At 53.6% G+C, this 18,150-nt stretch overlaps 2 protein-coding genes across 6 annotated transcripts in view; one reads left to right on the plus strand and one right to left on the minus strand.

Moving 5' to 3' along the window:
* Tet3 (tet methylcytosine dioxygenase 3) overlaps positions 1–8,004 on the plus strand; it is a 94,481-nt gene extending 86,477 nt beyond the window's left edge. For all 5 annotated transcript variants that reach the window (XM_021664754.2, XM_060383467.1, XM_021664756.2 and 2 more), the window contains one exon: positions 508–8,004. In XM_021664754.2, coding sequence (XP_021520429.1) covers positions 508–2,291 — 1,784 coding nt within the window. In that variant the 3' untranslated portion in view covers positions 2,292–8,004. The remainder of the gene's footprint in view (positions 1–507) is intronic.
* Positions 8,005–10,944: 2,940 nt separating this feature from the next.
* Positions 10,945–18,109, minus strand: Bola3 (bolA family member 3). The gene is made up of 4 exons (XM_021664759.2): positions 17,978–18,109; positions 16,272–16,395; positions 14,616–14,704; positions 10,945–11,133 (listed from the first exon to the last, which is right to left on the minus strand). Exons 1-4 carry the CDS (start codon positions 18,029–18,031, stop codon positions 11,068–11,070), a joined length of 333 nt encoding a protein of 110 aa, XP_021520434.1. The 5' UTR covers positions 18,032–18,109; the 3' UTR covers positions 10,945–11,067.
* Positions 18,110–18,150: the final 41 nt, after the last annotated feature.

Raw genomic sequence — 18,150 nt, forward strand, 5'->3', positions numbered from 1 at the left:
GCCCTCGGGTTGCCTCACCCCCAGCTCGTGTTACACTGGCCTTTAGAGGGGAAGGTCCTGAGGCGGCGCCTTCTGCCTTTCAGAAGGACACCTGTGAAGTGCCTGGACAGAGCAGCTGCCTTCTGCAGCATGCCCTGAGTGTGTCTAGGGAGAGATGGCGGGGGGGGGGTGAGAGCCTGAGCTCCCATTCCTCGCTGGCGGCAGCTCTGCTGTGACCCCGTGCCCGAACCTGGGGAAGATGAGCTGCAGTTGAAACTAAGGCATTTTCTGGGTCAGACGGTAGAGTGGTGGCAGAGAGGAGACGGGCTCTGTACAGGCTGTTTCCCTCCACCTTAGGAAATTTTAGGGATGCCAGGGAGCATGTTCAGAGCTCTCCTCAACACCTCATCCATCCTGCCTCTCCAGAGAGATAACCTCTCAGGCAGGAAAGGAGGTTCCACCGCCTGTCCTCCACACCAGGCTGTGGTGTGTACCTTACTTTACCACCTTGCCTTCTGCCTTCTCCAGGCTTGTCTCTGAAGGGTGGATTGTCCCAGCAAAGCCTGAAGCCCTCCCTCAAGGTGGAGCCACAGAACCACTTCAGCTCCTTCAAGTACAACGGCAATGCGGTGGTGGAGAGCTACTCGGTGCTGGGCAGCTGCCGGCCCTCCGACCCCTACAGCATGAGCAGTGTGTATTCCTATCACTCTCGCTATGCACAGCCCGGCCTGGCCTCCGTCAACGGCTTCCACTCCAAGTACACACTTCCCTCCTTTGGCTACTATGGCTTTCCTTCTAGCAACCCTGTCTTCCCCTCCCAGTTCCTGGGTCCCAGTGCCTGGGGACACGGGGGCAGCGGTGGTGGTTTTGAGAAGAAGCCAGACCTCCATGCTCTACACAACAGCCTGAGCCCGGCCTACAGTGGTGCTGAGTTTGCCGAGCTGCCAGGCCAGGCTGTTTCCACAGACACCCACCACCCTTCCCCTCACCACCAGCAGCCTGCCTACCCAGGCCCCAAGGAATATCTGCTACCCAAGGTTCCTCAGCTCCACCCAGCACCCAGGGACCCTTCTCCCTTTGCTCAGAGCTCCAGTTGCTACAGCAGATCCATCAAGCAAGAGCCAGTGGACCCTCTGACCCAGGCTGAGTCTGCGCCCAGAGACTCTGGTAAGATGGGCAGAGCACCCTTGCCTGAGGCATCTCAGAATGGGGGACCCGGTCATCTGTGGGGACAGTACTCAGGAGGCGTAAGCATGTCCCCCAAGAGGACTAACAGTGTGGGCGGCAACTGGGGGGTGTTCCCTTCTGGGGAAAGCCCCACCATTGTCCCCGAGAAGCTCAATTCTTTTGGGGCCAGCTGTCTTCCCCCTTCACACTTCGCGGATAGCCAGTGGGGGCTGTTCACTGGTGAAGGTCAGCAGTCGGCCGCCCACCCCGGAGGACGGCTTCGAGGCAAGCCATGGAGCCCCTGCAAGTTTGGGAACGGCACCTCCGCCTTGACTGGTCCCAGCCTGACTGAGAAGCCGTGGGGTCTGGGCACAGGGGATTTCAACTCTGCCCTGAAAGGTGGTCCCGCATTCCAAGACAAGTTGTGGAATCCTGTGAAAGTAGAGGAGGGAAGGATCCCCACACCAGGGGCCAACCAACTGGACAAAGCCTGGCAGGCCTTTGGCATGCCCTTGGGCCCCAGTGAGAAGCTATTTGGGGCCCTGAAGTCAGAAGAGAAGCTATGGGATCCATTCAGCCTGGAGGAGGGGACAGCCGAGGAGCCTCCCAGCAAGGCGGTGGTGAAGGAAGAGAAGAATGGCCCTGGAGTGGAAGAGGAAGAGGAGGAGCTGTGGTCAGACAGTGAACACAACTTCCTGGATGAGAACATTGGGGGGGTAGCTGTGGCCCCCGCCCATTGCTCCATTCTCATTGAGTGTGCCCGGCGAGAGCTGCACGCCACCACGCCGCTCAAAAAACCCAACCGCTGCCACCCCACCCGCATCTCGCTGGTCTTCTACCAGCACAAGAACCTCAACCAGCCCAACCATGGGCTGGCGCTCTGGGAGGCCAAGATGAAGCAGCTGGCAGAGCGGGCACGGCAGCGGCAAGAGGAGGCCGCGCGCCTGGGCCTGGGCCAGCAGGAGGCCAAGCTGTACGGGAAGAAGCGCAAATGGGGGGGTGCTATGGTGGCTGAGGCCCAGCACAAAGAAAAGAAGGGGGCTGTCCCCACCCGGCAGGCGCTGGCCATGCCCACAGACTCGGCTGTCACCGTGTCCTCTTACGCCTACACAAAGGTCACTGGCCCCTACAGCCGCTGGATCTAGGTGCCAGGAGCCAGCGTACCTCAGCGTCGGGCCCGGCCCGAGCTGCCTCTGTGGTGCTTTTGCCCTCATGCCCGGGGGCGGGTTGGGGGTGCAGAAGTCTCTCTATATCTACATATATGGATATGCCTATCATATATATGTATTTATGGTCCAAACCTCAGAAACTGACCCGCCCTTTCTCCCCTACTTCCCCAGCACTTTGAAGAAGAAACTACGGCTGTCGGGTGATTTTTTTTTTTTTTTTTTCGTGATCTTAATATTTATATCTCCACATTGTTTTATTTTTTCCCCTTGTTTTGAGGGGCTTGGCTTTTATTTTCTCTTTGTTTTTAAAACTTTATCCTTGTATATCACAATAATGGAAAGAGAATTTATAGTGTCCTTTCACAAAGGAGCGTAGTTTTAAATTCCATTTAAAATGTGTATTTATTGGATTTTTTAAACGCAACAATAGTAATGGTTACAGATGGGCAGGAAAGGCCCACAGTGCTTCCTGCCTGGCGAGCCCAGCCTCCTGGGAGCTGCAGGTTCTCCCAGCCGTCTGCCCCTTACCAAGCAAGGTTAGCATGTAGCCCTGGTCTAGTCCTTCCCACAGGCTGGGGAGCCTTTGGGACCACCCTGTTCCCCTCCGTGGAATGGGAGAAGCTGTAGACATCTGGGGGCCCGGCCTGGAGATGCTGGTGTTAGATGTCCCCAGAAACCAGGAAGTAGACAGATTCAAGCTTGCTAGTCTCCACACTGAATCCTCTCTGTCCGTTACTGATCAAGTCACACGATGTCCTGGTCCGCTAGGCAGCACCTCATGCTGGAGCAGGAGTCGAGGCTCCCAGGAGCCCTTTCCCATCTTATCAATAAAGCCAGTGAGCGCTGCGCTGAAGGAAGCTTAGTGGCAATTAATTTAAAAATTGCCCCAAAGTTTGTCGATACTGAAAAAGGGCTACTGTATCTTTAAAAACAAGAAGTTGAACCCAAGCTGTGAAGAGCCAGCGTGCAGGTGCTCTGCGGTGCTCTGCGGTGCTCTGCGGTGCTCTGCGGTGCTCTGCGGTGCTCTGCGGTGCTCTGCGGTGCTCTGCGGTGCTCTGCGGTGCTGTGCGGTGCTCTGCCGTGCTCTGCGGTGCTGTAGCATTGGGCTGGGACTTTCCTGACTCGAGGCAGGTGGCGTCCTGCCAGAGCTCAGCAAGCCAGTGTGATGGCAGGCCACACGTGGTCCTTACTCCTGGATCTTCACAGGGGACAGTGGTGCAGTCCTCCGGCCTTCGCGGGGCTCGGCCGACACTTCATTTACAGTGCGAGGTCAGGCGCTTTCAACAGGTTGCTATGCTTTCCCTCCTCCGGGGGGCCAGTTCTCCATTGGATCTTTCTTTTCTCCCCTCCTCCCGTCTTTCCACCTCCCGTGTAACACACCCATTCTAAAATCCTGGTGCATTCATTTAGTTCTTTGAAGATGAGAATGTTGGTGCTTTAATTTCTGTGACGTTGTCAAGGTTGGGCCTGACAGGTGGACGCAGCGCTTGTCTGTAGCGAGTCGGACTTGACGGAGTGTTCGTTTTTCCCGAGGCTGTCAGCCACGTTTCCAGGCTGCGGTGTGGGCATGTGTGGTGAGTGGGGGCTTCCTCAGGACACACACGGGGTGGCAGCCGCGCCGAGCCCGCAGTTATCAGGCAGGTCTAGCCAGGTTTGGTCTTCACAGGCCGAGCGTAGCAACCCCACGCCCGTGCTGGAGGCAGCGCGTCCTCAAGCTTTGTGGTGCCTTGTGCCAGAGCTGAGAGCTGAGCAGCTGAGTGTTGACTGGAGCCCTTCGGAAGCACTGGCGGAGAGTGGCTAAAAGGTGTCCTGAGCATTTTTGTGGTCTGGTTTTAACTGTAAATAGTGAAAAGATTTTTTTAAAGCACTTTTGCCTAGATTTAAACAGCAACTTGAAAAAGAATAAAAAGTACATTTTAACATGTAATTGTGGGAGAAACTGTAAATAGTAGCTGAATATTTAATGTGCTTTGTCAATCCACCTTTACCATATTCTGTAAAGCTGCAATTATTTTACAGGACAAAAAAAATGAAATATTATTGCTTTTGAAATAAATACCCAAGAGCTTATCAGGACTTAGAATTATTCAGATTGAGATTTATAGGCAAGCCTCTGGCCCTCTGTTTGACAAGCTAAAGGCGTCAGAGTCTTTAAGGCGCATGCTAATTTTCTAGTTTTGAGGGAGAGTTGGGTCCTTTAAATGCTATTTTGCTTAATCGCATCAGTACTTTTACGCAGGTCTCATCTGACTCCGTGCTTAGGTAGATGCGGGGGTGCCTTGAAAAACTTCATTTTAAATAATCTTAAATATGATATTTTACAAAGCATTTGGAGAATGTGACCGTGTATACGGCCCGTGGAAGCCCCAGGTTGGCTGTTGGCTTGCAAGGTCCCGAGCGTGGCCCCGGTGGTTACGATGCTGGCGGTGTGTGGATCTTTGACGTGTATTCAGTATGCTCCGACCCTCCTCGCCCTTTGGTAGCAAAGCCGTTAGATGAGCAGAGAAACCAGTACAGGCCAAACAGCATGTGACGTCCATCCCCGAGTCTGCACAGCCTTGCTTCAGAAGCTCGAGGCCAGGGAACGGGCTGCTGGGAGGCGAGGGGTTCTCTGTGGACCTCTCGGGTCCTCGTGAGCACTGTTTCAGGGCTCAGTGCTGTGCTGTGCTTGAGCCCATGCTGATTGTCACACACTACATGTATAACCTACCTCAAATCTGTCATTGAAATGAGCATGCTTTAGATGTGTATTTAAGACGTAACTATGCACAGTTCTCTATCCCCACCCCTTGCTGCTGAAGGCTTCTTAAAGAGAAAAAAAAAAATCAAAATTTTTATTTTTTACTGGCACTATCATTTTTTAAGTCCTGAAGATGATTGACAAGACATTTTTATCATAAGAAGAAAAATAAAGCCATTGCAACTCAAGAACCTGACAGCATGAGCGAGATTTAAGAGTATCATTAAAGCGAGGGAGATGACGGCTTTGGAGTCTACTCCCAGCGTGCCCGTCCATGGCCACAGTCCACGTGCAGTGCAAGCCTTTGGTGCCCGCCCCCTCCGCCTTGTTTTTGTTCTGCTTTGTCTTTGTTCTCCCTGCTGCTGTGTGCAAGAGGGCTTTGGAGGTTCTACCCTAAGAGATCTTCTTTCAGAATAAAAATCATTTTGCAGCAGGTTCTCACAAAATAACTGGTGCTAGCTGGAGAAACCATCTGTCAGCAGCTGCACTGAGGGGGTCACGTGAATGGGGGGGTGTTGGGTCAGAAGTCTGGTTTTTAGCGGTGCCTGAGCACCCCGCCCATAGCTCTCCCGGTGCTGCTTTGCTTTTAGCTGGGGTGGCCCTGGCACGCGGGAAGGCCTTGTCTGGCCCTCCCACCCGCCTCTTAGGGGAGCAGTTGTTTGCAGAGCCAGGGCTGGTTTGAGGGCTAAACAGCAAGGACAGGAGTGGTGGAGCTCTGTTGCTTCACAGCTGGTGGCGGTGGTGTGTGAGCGTGGTCGTAACCGAAAACCCAGTCACAGATCGAGGAGACTTTGTTGAATGCCTTGAGAGGTCAAAGCAAGGCCAAGCTGGTGGAAAACTGATATATCCCTGATGTGCCTCAACCAATCTCTTTCCTTTTGTTACTGAAGTGTGTTTTCTGGACTTGGAAGCATTTTTATGAATTGAAATAGTCTAATAAATGGTGCTACGGTGTTTCAATGTGACTGTCCCTGATCTCGTCTCCCTGAGGTGCTATCAACGTTTGAAATCACAACCAAAAACAAGGTGGGCTCCCGTCTCAGCTTTTCTTTCCTTCTATTTTGGTGCTGTCTTCGTAGACCTCTTGTTTACCATGCTGTGTCAGCTCTGAGCAGTGTTGTGGGTTTGGTTCGTTGTTGTTCCCCTTGGTGGCCAAAGCTAGGCACGTGGAGAAGGCAGCTAGCTCCTTGCAAGGACAGCAGTGGCCTGCCTGCCTGGGTGGGCGCTGTGGGTTTGTGTATCTTCTCAGGCCAGATTAGAAAGGGGAGAGGGTGGCTTTTAGGAAGGAGAGGCAGGGCCCCTGCCTCATCTTGTATGGCAGGTGTTCTCCTGTGGCCCAGGGTGCTAGCCCCAGAGGGGACAGGATGTGGTCCAGGAGGAGCACCTTCACCTGGCCCCAGCAGGGATGGGGTGGCTAAGCCTTTCGGTTCCTGCCGCTCACTGGTCGCTCCTGGTGCTCAGACTAGAAGACAGGTGCTTTCTTTGTCCCTCAATGCCACCAAGTCGCTTTTAGTTGGTGCTAAACTTCTTGTGTCCACATAAGCTGATGTAAATTTTAAGAACTTGACAGGAAGCTCCATTTTTACATCATCCACTGTCACAATTTTTTTTTTTTAAATACCTCAAAAACAGGACATTGTGACAACTTAGATTCCATGAGGGTATGATACTCACAGGTTGTCCATTGGGTGTCTTCCTTGACCTTGACACATCTGGGGTCATTCTCTCTGCTCACTCTTTTAAGCAGTAAAGTGGCAGGGAGCCCAAGGGAAGGAGTGTGGTTGGGTTTTTTTCATTCTCTAACAGTTTTGCTTTTGAATAAAATGTGAATCTCCTCTGCCCATCTCATCGAGCTTTCTGTCATGGTTGCTGTCATTTGAAAACTTCACAACTCCTAGCGTTACCTGCCACCCTGCCAGGTCACCACATACCCTGGACCAAAATAACACGTTGGAGGTGCACACCTGAACCCAGGCTCACAGCCCCCTCCCGCCCTCTCGCACAGTTGCTTCCGGGAGCACCGGTCTCCCGGGGAGCGCTGCCCGAGAGGGCAAAGCAATAGGCCTCTCGCCTGAGCAGAGACTCAGCACGAGCCAAGTTCTGGGCTGTGGCCTACGGGTCAGTGAGCTTTCCAGCCTGCTCTCGTCTGCTTCTGTTTTCAGGGATGCTTTCCGTAGGGTGTCGTTCATGCTGTCCTCGCTCTGACTACCTGTCGTTCAGGGGGAACCCGCATTCTTCATATGGAGACTCCACATACTAATTGGCTCATCTGGACAAACCCCAATTTTCTTGATTCCAGTACAGATTTGTTTTTCTTTTGAAGGGGCAAGACAGACAGGAGTGGTGTCATTCACTTTTCTTGTGTTTAAAGAAGCAAGGACCGGCTGTCTCACAGCACAGTAATGCTTTAGACTTGATCAAGAACCCTTGTAGCTTTTGGATGTGTTTTGTTTCTTATCTCTTTGAATTCCTGTTTGGTTACCTGGCTTCCAGTGGAGGTGAACTTAACAACCATACTTGAATATTCCGTCTTGACTTTGTAAACTGTGGCTACTTGAAATGAAGTTTATCTGGGGTTGATGGATGAATGGTAGGTTTTTGCAATGTCTCAAGGCAATAGGATGTGTATTATTAAACTGTAGATATCTTAGTACAGTAAATTTATGCTGATAATTTTATTTTGTATAATTTTTACCTTTTTGTTAATATTTTCCTTCCAGTTTATTGGTTTGTCTCCTGAGCTACGGCCTTCCTTCCCCTTTCCTTCTCCCCCAGTGTTTCAGTAAATTTAATTTAGGGTGCCTAGAAATTGCAAGTATGTATCCTTTTTTGATTTGTATTTTATTATAATTTACACAAACAACTGGGTTTGTGAACTGTATTACTCCTGGCATCTTTAAAATATTGTGGGTGTTTTAATAAATTTTATATTTATTTTTTGCACTCAAATTCTGTGTAAGCTCTTTTTCCTGCCTCTCACCTTGAACCAGAATTAAATTGTGACATACGGTACCCTGCAGTTTTGCCCTTCTGGAATAGATTATAGACACCCAAAGGAAGCCTGCCTCAGGAAGCAGTGAGGGACGTGTCATCTGAGTACATGAGGCCACAGACCACTCTGGAGCCCCAGGCTCTGCATTGTTCCCCTCTCCCTGTCCACACTGCCACCTTACAACTGCTAAGGAACGCTGCAGCAAAGCTGGACCCCAGGTTCTTCTGTTCCTGGGGCACAGGGGGCGGTTCTAGCTTGTTCTGGTAGGCTGGGTCTGGGGGAAATTGTGAGCTGAGACGTAGAAAAGGACAGGAAGCTGCCCTCTTCTCCCATTTCCTCTGCCTGAAATGTCCCACCAAGGGGCTCTAACAGGAAATGAGCCACTCAGACTAGAGGCCAGCTTGGTCGTGGTTTGAATTTTTGCAGAGGAGCCTTCTAGAAATACATTGACACACTATCCAAGCTCCTGTTTAGGTCTCTGTGTCGTTGGTTTTTTTGTTTGCTGCTGGTGGCCTTCCTGATGTGGTGAGGTGTCCAGAAAAACTCACAGCTCTAAGGACTGGGAAAGTATCCCAGCTCTGAGGCGGGATATCAGAGTATCCCAAGGGTATCCTGAGGCACAAGAGCCCAGGAACCTCACAGCTCTGAGAGGCCTCCTCAGCAGAGACATCGCAGCTCCTGGGGGAGGGTTTCCCCAACCCCTGATGAACTGAGATGCCTAGGAGCCTGAGCGCCCCTCCTCCAGCCAATGCAGCTAGCTCCCAGGGGAGGGTTGCCCCTGAGAGCTTTGGAGCTTAAGCTCCTACTTTTTCTTTTCTTCTTTTGACAAGAGTCACAACAGGCAGTAAACCTCTTAACGACATTTATTGGAGGGACCAGTCCTGGAGAGGAGGGATGAATCCAGGAGCGCTGCGTCTGCTGGGAGGCGGAGCGGGGAAACTGGGCAGACACAGCGTCTACACAGGATTTCTTAGGGGGCGGAGCTTTCAAGGGCAGGGATCGCCAGAGTGTGGATTGGTGGGATTCCAAGACCTGAGCGCAGGGATTGGCTGGTTCTCCTGCTCAAGGACTGGTGGGGGCTTGTCCGGATTTTACCACAAAATAGCAGAACCTGGAATGAGTCCTCCTGAGGGGCTGGAGATGACAGTCCCCGAGGTCTAGAGGGAGGAGCTGGGCCGCTGCAGCTTCCTCAGGCAGGGCTGACTGCTTCTCTGCCTTGAGGGGTTATAAAGGCTACAAAGTGTCCCAAATGTACACGGAGCCACTCTGCAGGCGGTGGACTGCCGCAGGAAAGTCTGTGGCGGTGGTGGACAGCTCCTAGGACAGCGACAGCAGGCTTTCTGAGGCAGGACTGTTGTCGATTCCCACAGCAGCAGGCTGAGGCAGGAGGAGTCGTCAGGACAGCTCCAGAGGAGCTCACAGGAGCAGCCACTGTCTCCTGTCTCAGCCCCGGGGCAGGAAGGCGGGGCTGGAGGCGGGAGGACTGGCGTGGAGGTTCTCTCGGAGCTCGGCAGAGCTGCCGTCCTCAAGCATGAGCGGCCGGCGGCACTGAGCCGCGGTGTCCGAACAGTGAAGGCCCCGCGGGCCTCCCCCCACGCCCTTGGTTAGCCACCAGCCTCGCGTGGCTGCGGTGCCAAGGCTGCACAAAACTGTCTTGCCCTGGCCTCGCTGGTGCTCCTCAAGCGCTGCACGGCTCCACGGCGGCTTGCCAGAGCTGAAGCTGTAAGCGCCACAAAACCAAAGCTGACCTCCCCACTCTCACCAAATCCGGACTCTGCCCTCTCAGTGTCCTCCAGCTGCTCTTTCTCGTCACCGTATGGACTGACAGGTGACAGGAGCGTGTCGTGACAGACACGCTGCCCCCATGGCCAGGGAGGAGAGGACCACAGCAGGGCCCTCCAAAGCTCGGCCCCAGGCAGGTTTTCACACTTTGGTCTAAACTTGGAAAGATTAAACGATTGCCACAGACATAAGAACTCGAGTGTCGATGCTTGTCAGTCCCCAGGACTTAGTGCAAGGAGAGAACCAACTTCTCTAGTGTTCTCTGCCCTCCACATGCGCACTGTGGCACTAGCACACACATGCTCACATTCGTGCACACTCGCGTGCGCGCGCGCGGGCGCACACACACACACAGATTTTTTTTTAAAAAAAGCTGTCACCAGGTGTGGTGGCACATGCCTCTATCCGGTCACTCCAGAAGCAGGGGCCAGCCTGGTCTTCACAGTCAGTTCCTAGACTAGCCAGAGCTCTGCAGAGAGACGCTGCCTCAATAGATGAAAGCTGTTCAGCAGGGTGTGGAGGCTGGGCCACCGGAGGCTGGGCAGCAGGGCAGGGCCACACTGCAGAGAGCCTCCAAGCTCACAGCGGCCACTGACCAAGCTATGAACCAATCAACCTCAGAGCAAAGGTACGGAGACGGCCACTGGAGGTGGGCACACGCACACTGGTGAGCCGGCTTCTGGAATAAGGCAGGCCCTGGGCCTATCACGGGCACCCTCCCCGACAGCATGGAAGCAGACAATGGTGACACCGACTCAGCAACCACAATGTCCGCCAGCCTCCACAGCCCTGGTTTCCAGAACGGAGGCTGGTGCTTCTCGGAGTCCCCCCCCCCAAGCCCAGGGTGAGTATGCAAGGCTGGGGAAGCACAGCTCCTGGCAAGCTCGCCTCCCACCAGGTGCGAAGACGGGGCCTTCCAACCCAGGTCCAGGCAAAGCAAAAACAACCAGAACTCTGACTTTCGCTTTGCTCAGCTCTAGGATGAACCCAGGACCACTGTGAACAAAGGCCGCTGCTCCTGGAAGGTGGGGCCTGGAGCACGTGCACGCGCGCCTGCTGTGAGCAGTAGCTACCTGTGGGCTTTAATTAGCTCTAAATAGATAACATGGCCCCTGTAATTATAACATAGAAATGTTTATGAACAAAAATAGACTTTTGGGGGCGGGGTTTCTCTGAAGATGGCTGTGGGCGCAGTGCAACAGGCTGCGAGCTTCAGCAGTCGCGTGGCCGGGGCGCAGTCAGCGCTTGGGGACAGACGTAAAAATCCGAAGGCCGTGCATCCCCTTGATCTCTTCCTTCAGTGCCTGAGAAAGAGAAGTCACGTCAGCTCTGTTGTCTACACCTTGGCTATGGGGTACTCTGCCTGGCTCTGTCTGAAGGCTACTTTGCACATGTTTGTTTAAGCAATTTTTCCTTCAAAACACTTTTGTCTGTTTGGTGTGTGTGCACGTGTGTGTGCGCGTGTTTGTGTGGCTGGAGACCTGAGTTTGACACTGTGTCTCCCTTGAACGCTCTCTAAATATCCAGGCAGAGCGTCACCTAGCCTCCAGCTTCCTGTTTGTGCAGGTCAGTTAGCCAGCCGACCCCAAGACTGCCTGCTTCGGCCTTCCAGGCGCCGGGCTCTCACGCCACCCAGTACTGACAGAGACCCTGTGTGCATCACACAGATCTGTAGCGCCAGGGCCTAGTTTTATGCGGGTTCTAGGAATCTGAACTCAGGTCCTCACACTCGCACGTTACCCTCTCACCTCTTCCCAGGTCCCCTTCCGCTCTTCTGTCTGCCTGCAGCAGGGTCTCACTGCACAGCCCTGGCTGGCCTGGAAGTTGCTCTCTAGAGCAGGGTCCTCTAACTCATACAGCCCCACCCTCCTTGGTCTCCCAAGTGTTGGGTTTAAAGGTGTACATCAGGGCACCCAAATCCCCTTGCAAAGTTTTTCACGCAATAATACCTAAGTTGTTGAGGCCCAGGCACCAGGGTAAGCTGTGTGTTACCTTGAGCTCAGGAGTTCAAGTCCAGCCCAGCAAGGCAAGAAGACCCTGAACCAAAATGTAATCAAAACTGAAGCTGAGGCTGAAGAGATGGCTCGGCAGTTAAGGGCGCTTGCCGCTATTGCAGAGGTCCTGGCCCTGAAGCTCCCGTCCCGGGGATCTAACTCCTCCTCCTTGCCTCTGACCACACCAGGCACACACGAGATGTGCATGTGATAGCCAAGTAAATACAGTGCAGGCAAAGCACTCACACACACGAAATAAAAATGAAGAAATCTTAAAAGCTAGAGAGGGACTGGGAAAGACACCGATGTTGACCTCTGGCCTACACAACACACACCCATTTGGGAGCCCATGAGCCACCCCACACCAACTGTATGTCCAAACGGAAGCCTTAACTCTGCAGACAAATAGAAACGAGCCTGGAAAAGGCCTCCTACCAGAGTCAGGCTCCTTCCCTCGGCTTGCTGTAGGCCCAGAGCGCCCCCTAGTGGCCACCTCCCACCACCATGGGCCACTCACTGCAGCTAGGTGGGACCTACCTTCAGGTCACAGGTCCTCTATCTGGGGAGCTTTGCGCCTTTGCAGGTCACTGTGCACACTCTCTCTTTTCTGTTAACCTCCCGAGGTTACTCAACCCACACAGTGTCAAGCCACAAAGGAACCACTGGCAGCTGAGGAAACTGAGGTTCTGGTTGGGGGACGGGCTTGGCTAACGTACCCCAGTGTGGGTACCCCAGTGGACGCAGGAGGATCAGTCATGGGGCCGGAGATAATGCATTGTGTTTAAACTGCAGGACTTAACAACAAATAAAAATAAAGTTCATGGCTATCCTCAGTTACATAATGAGTTCAAAGCCAACCTGGGCTATGAGACACCGTCTCAAAAACAAAGTACCGTGGGCAACAAGAGGCAGCTTGAAAGCCAGCTGTAGTGGTGTAGCTCTTAAATCCTACCGCGTGTGAGGCAAGAGGAAGCAGAGATCTCTGTGAGTTCAGGCAGCCCAGATTACATAGTTCCAGGACAGCCAGGGCTACAGTGTGACACTGTCATGAAAAGAAAAAAAAAAAATACAAAAAAAGAAAATACAGCTTGGGTAAGTGGTTTGAACACGGTTGTTCACAGAGAAAAAGGTGGACACAGAGAAAAAGGGGACACAGAGAAAAAGGTGAAGGACAATGATGACATAATAGCTGAAAACAAATAAACAAACCAACAAAAAACCAACTCAAGGCCAGCAACAATGTCACTGTGAGGGCCAGGAAGATGGCTTGCTGGGTAAGAGACTTGCTAAGCAAGCCTAACAGTTTGAGCCCACGCAAAAAGGCCATGTGTGGCACACAGCTGTAATCTTGGCATTCCTACAGTGATTTAAGGGAGGGACAGGGGACCTGTCCCTGAAGCTAGCCTGGAGCCCACACAGGGCTGGAACAGCATCTGGAGAGGCCAGCTGACTGCTGCCCCCTCACAGCCTGCCTGCGGGCTGTGGGTTCCACAGCCAGGGTACAGGCCCAGGAGAGTCCTGACAGGAGTCAGGAGCACATGTGTCCAGGTCACAAGTCAGAATCGGCAGCAGCTGGAGGGGAGGGGAGACGGCCCAGTGGGTAAAGGCGCTTGGCGAGCCTGGTGACCGGAGTTCGATGCCCAGCACCCACATGGTGGAGAGCAAGTTCTGCTCTACCCACATATGTGTTGCAGCATGTGTGCCCACCCAAATAATAAAGACTATGAAATTTTAAAATAGGGAGTCAGAAGGTACAGTGGCTTTGGGGCCCAGCCAGGAGGGCGCGCAGCAGCTTCGGAGTTGGGTACAGAAAGAACCTGGGCCAGGGGACTGGTTCTAGATGAAGAGAGAGAGCAGCCACCTTGGAGGGTGACCACAGAAGGAGGGAGAACCCTCCGGTGACAGCAAAGGGTGTGTGGACGCAGGGTAAAGGGTTTCCAGCCAGAGCCGTACTTTTCAAAAACCAAACCAGCTGATAGCACACAAGACCTCTGAGGGAGACTGTCCACAGGGAGTGACGTCAGAGACAAAAGCCCAGACTCAGAGCTGGCACACACACTCACACACACGGAAATCTAAAAACATGTCATTTAGCACTGACCATGCCTGCAAATACTAATGGGTGTGTGACGGCAGAAAACACGGAGTGGGCCAGGCAGTGGGCACATCGGTAACTACTCAGGAGGTGGCGGCTAGGGACCAGGAGTCCAACAAGGCAGCGACAGATGGGCTCCCTTGTCCTAAATATCCCTAGCAAAGAGTGAGGCCAGTACTCGCCTAGCATGCATGAAGCCCTGGGTTCCAGCCTCAGCACCTCATAAACTGGGTATGATGGTGCATGGTTAGAAACCCAGCATTTTGCAGGTAGAGGCAGAAGGGTCAGAAGTTCAAAGGCATCCTCAGCTATGTAATAAGTTCGAGACCAGTCTGGTCTCATGAGACCTAGTCTTAAAAAGTCTGGGGCTGGCCTGGGCTTCATGAGACCATCTCCTTAAAATCACAACAACAAAGCCCAAACCAGAGAAGCAGTAAACACTGCCAGTATTACAAAAGGAGTTGAAAGAGAACCATTAGGCAGCCTATTTGCAATTTTGAATGAACTCACATTTGTTCAATATCTTAACTAGTGAGCCTCTGATTTTGTCTCCAGAGTCTCAGTCCTGTCCTCCTGACCACATGCTAAGAGGGCTGCCTTGCTCTCTCCTGGGACTGACAATGACAGCTACCATGTCCACTGCTGTGCCCTCAGAGGCTGAAGGCCAGGGGGAGAAGGGCCGTCAGGAGCCGCTGACCTGATTGACCATCTGGTGCTGCTGGACAGTCCTCTTCTCTTTAAATTCTTCCGACTCGATTTTAATTTCATACATCGCCCCACAGCCTCCTAAAACAGAGTCGAGGCATTTCAGTTATGACAGATGGTAAGGCAGCCTCAAAGTACCAGACCATCGAAAGAAACATCCCGACAGCATTTGCAAACAGGTGCAGATAAAGATCACAATTTCTTATCTGACCATTCATTCCTGGCAGGCAGCCTTGGCCCAAATATACTCTTCTTTTTGCAAGGCCCCTCAGCTACCCACACCTGTCAAGTGTGGGCAGGAAAGAGGAGGCGGAAGGCCTGGGGAGCACAGGGAGGTAGAAATTCTCTTTTAGTAAGCCATGGGAAGGAGGTGGTGGGATACGGATTTCCACAGGACCTGTTAAAAGTACAAGTATATCCTAAGGTTTCATCCAAATGTGTGTGTGTGTGTTCCCATCTGTGATGTAGTCAGTCACTGTGAACCTGATGGATCTAGTATCACACAGGAGACAAACCTGTGGGTATGCCTGTGAGGGAGTTTCTAGGTTGGAAAACTCACCTGTAAGCTGGAGTCCTGGAGTAAAGGAAGAGATAGTGAGCTGGGCACCAGCACCCATCCCTCTGCTTCCTGACTGGATACCATGTAACCAAGCACCTCAAGCTCTTGCAGGAGCTTTCCCACCATGATGGCTGCCCCCAGATGCTGAAGGCCAGGGGGAAAGGACCATACACCCAGCTTCCTCTGCTTCTACTGACAAAAACACTTTTTTTTTTTAAGTCAGAGTCTCACCTCATCAGACCTCAAACTCTCCACATGGTCATGGGTGACCTTGAACCACAGCTCCTGAGTGCTGGGATTACAGGCCAGCACCAGCATACTCCATCAATTTTTACATGTTTCTGGGAATCAAGCCCAGGCCTGTGTGCATGCTCAGCAAGCACTCTACCAACTGAGCTACATCCTCAGCCCAAAGAAGAGATTTCTCCGTGTTCTCCTGACCCAGGCAAATGTGCTTTCAGGGAGGCCACAGAGCCTCCCTAGTGGTGGCAATGCAGAGCTGGCTCTTATCTAGCTGCTTGCACCCATGTTCCTCTCTGGGCGTGTCCGGATAAGGCACCCTCTTCCTCCACTTCTCCTGCAGAAGCTATGCCCCAGCAGGGTGCTCAAGAGCGGCCAGCCAGCAATTCAGAGGGGCAGCAGTGCCCAGACGGAGCTTGTCCGCCCTGGTCCCGGTGCTGCCGGTTCTCCTGTCTCCTTTGGCGGCTCTGGGCCTGACTCTTGGGGAAAGCAGGGTAGCTGACAAAGCCTACATTGGGCCCATTCTGGCTCAACGGCTGTAGGGTATCAGAAGAGCTGCAGTGGGCAGGTTACAAGGTCTGTCCCCACAGTGGACATGTCCTGAGCTCTTGGTGTCTCCACAGAGGGCCCTCATCTGAGCAGGGCTAGTCTGGTAGCCCAGAGTCCTCTCAGTGAGGCTCTGTCTCCGTGGTTTCCCCCTGATGCTTCCAATGCCCCATCTCCTTCTGGCCCAATTGTGCATCATTATGGCAAGTCGCCTCCTCCCGGCCTCTTCCCTTCAGCCTCTCCCCAGACAAAAACTGGAAAGCCTCAGCAAAACCCCATGGGGAGAAGGGGCGGAAGCCTCACCTGAGATGTCTGTCACTTCGATGGCTGTGGCGCGAGGAAACTTTTCTTTGAGAACCTGGGTCACTCTGAGCTCGCCCTCAGTCTGGGAGGCAAACATCCGACACACGCAGTGCAGCAGGGGGAGCTGTGACAACAAAGGGGAGGCCTGTGGGACTGGGAGATGACTCTGGCCTCACCCGAGCGGCGTCGGGCAACATGCCGGGCTGTTGCTGAGTGCAGCTGAAGGCGCCATCCAGCCACTCCTCAGACTCACCTGAGCAGGGCCACTCTAGACTCCAGGGGTGTGCCCTGCTCTCTGTGGCGTGTTCGTGTGTGTGCAGCTGCGCACGTGTCATGTGCACTGGGGTCAGAGGACAAGCACACCCGAGACAGGGTCCCCTGGCTCAGAGCTCATCCAGCCGGCAGGCAACCTCAGGGAGCCACCTGCCTCGCCTCTCCAGCCCTGGGTTTCAAGCACGTGCCCCACACCTGGCTTTTATTTTTAAAGTTTTGTTCTTAATTATGTGTATGTGTCTTTCTAAGTAAGAGTTTGTGCAGTGAACGCAGTGCCTTCGGAGGGTGAGGGAGGTATCCGATCCCAGGAGCTGGGGTTAAAGCGCAGCTTTGAGCTGATTGACCTGGATGCTGGGCACTGAACTGGGATCCTCTGCAAAAGCAGTGAGCACCCTTAACCACCATCTCCCATGGGTCCTGGGGCTGAACTCAGGTCATCCGTGTGAGCACTTTACTGGCCGAGCCGTCCTGCCGGCTCTCTCGTTAGCCGTCTTAAAGGCAGAACCGAGTCTGTCCCTCTACAGCAGCAGCCCAGAGCTGACCCTAAAGCAGGCCCTCTGAAGCAGCGAGTGAGCAGATGAGAGGCACAGCCGGTACACAGCCAGGAAGCCTAAGAGATGGCTGAAATGCAGGCCAGACCAAAGGTCTGGCATTTGATGGTCTGTGTGCTGCAAAAAGGACCAAAAGCATGAGGCTGTGAACCTGTGTACATCTGCCAAGTGCGGGGTGGCACTGCCCCTGAGACAGGAGCAGGGATAACCCGACAGCAGGCAGAATGTAGGGTCGCTGAGAGTTGCAGTGGCTAGCGCCTTAGACTCCTCAGAGGAGCTGTCATCTTCGCACACCTATCCTGGTCACTGACGGACAAATCCCAGAAGACCTGCCCTAGATGACAGTCCTGGGAGTAACACAACTCCTCAGCTTGGAAGGCAGATTCAAGACCAGCAGGAAAAGGGAAAACAAGATGGATGAGTTAGAGCTAAAGTTGAGTCTGTAACGGGGAGAAAGATCCGGCACTGTGGCTTACAACGTTATCCCAGGAGTCAGGAGGAATGACAAGTTCCAGGCCGGCCAGGGCTATAATTCGAGAATCTGTCTCAAAAATCAACAGGGGGGTGGGAGCATTAGGAGAGCTGGCCCTATGCTGGGTGCCCATTCCAACCGCAGGCTAAGGAGGGTCAAGGTCAGAGGCCTGGTCAGCGTGCGATTTCAGGGCACAGGCTCGTCCCGAGTGCCCAGCGTCGCTATGTAAGACAGCATTTCTGGGTCACTGTCCGTTTACGGGACTGTCGCCTAATCCACCTGCGCCCGGTACCCCAGAACACCGGTGCGATGCAGGGGAGGAGAGAATGAATGGGAGCAAGTCCCGCCTTCCCGTTCTGACAACAGCCACCCAGGTCCCCCGCAGCTCCGCCCGAGCCCCCCCGGCTCACCCCGCGGCTCCCGCGGAGCAGAGGTGCAGCGGCCGTCGGACCCCATGCCGCCATGCCGGGCGAGCAGCCCGCCGCCGAGGTCACAGTGCAGCCGGAAAGACGGCGGCTCCGCGGCCAGAGCCGCTGCCCTGGGCGAGCCCGCCCCCTGCCGCCCGGAGGCCGCGGTCGCCACC

This window comes from Meriones unguiculatus, chromosome 5 (genome assembly GCF_030254825.1).
Source record: "Meriones unguiculatus strain TT.TT164.6M chromosome 5, Bangor_MerUng_6.1, whole genome shotgun sequence".
In the NCBI taxonomy this organism is placed as follows: domain Eukaryota; kingdom Metazoa; phylum Chordata; class Mammalia; order Rodentia; family Muridae; genus Meriones; species Meriones unguiculatus.

Excerpts from the sequence above, each read along its gene's own strand:
- Bola3 (XM_021664759.2), bottom strand. The coding sequence starts at position 18,031 with ATGGCGGCATGGGGTCCGACGGCCGCTGCACCTCTGCTCCGCGGGAGC. Across the intron at positions 16,396-17,977 it reads TGCTCCGCGGGAGCCGCGGG|CTCCCCCTGCTGCACTGCGT; the intron begins GTGAGCCGGGGG and ends TTGTTGTCACAG. Across the intron at positions 11,134-14,615 it reads AGCACCAGATGGTCAATCAG|GCACTGAAGGAAGAGATCAA; the intron begins GTCAGCGGCTCC and ends TCTCTTTCTCAG.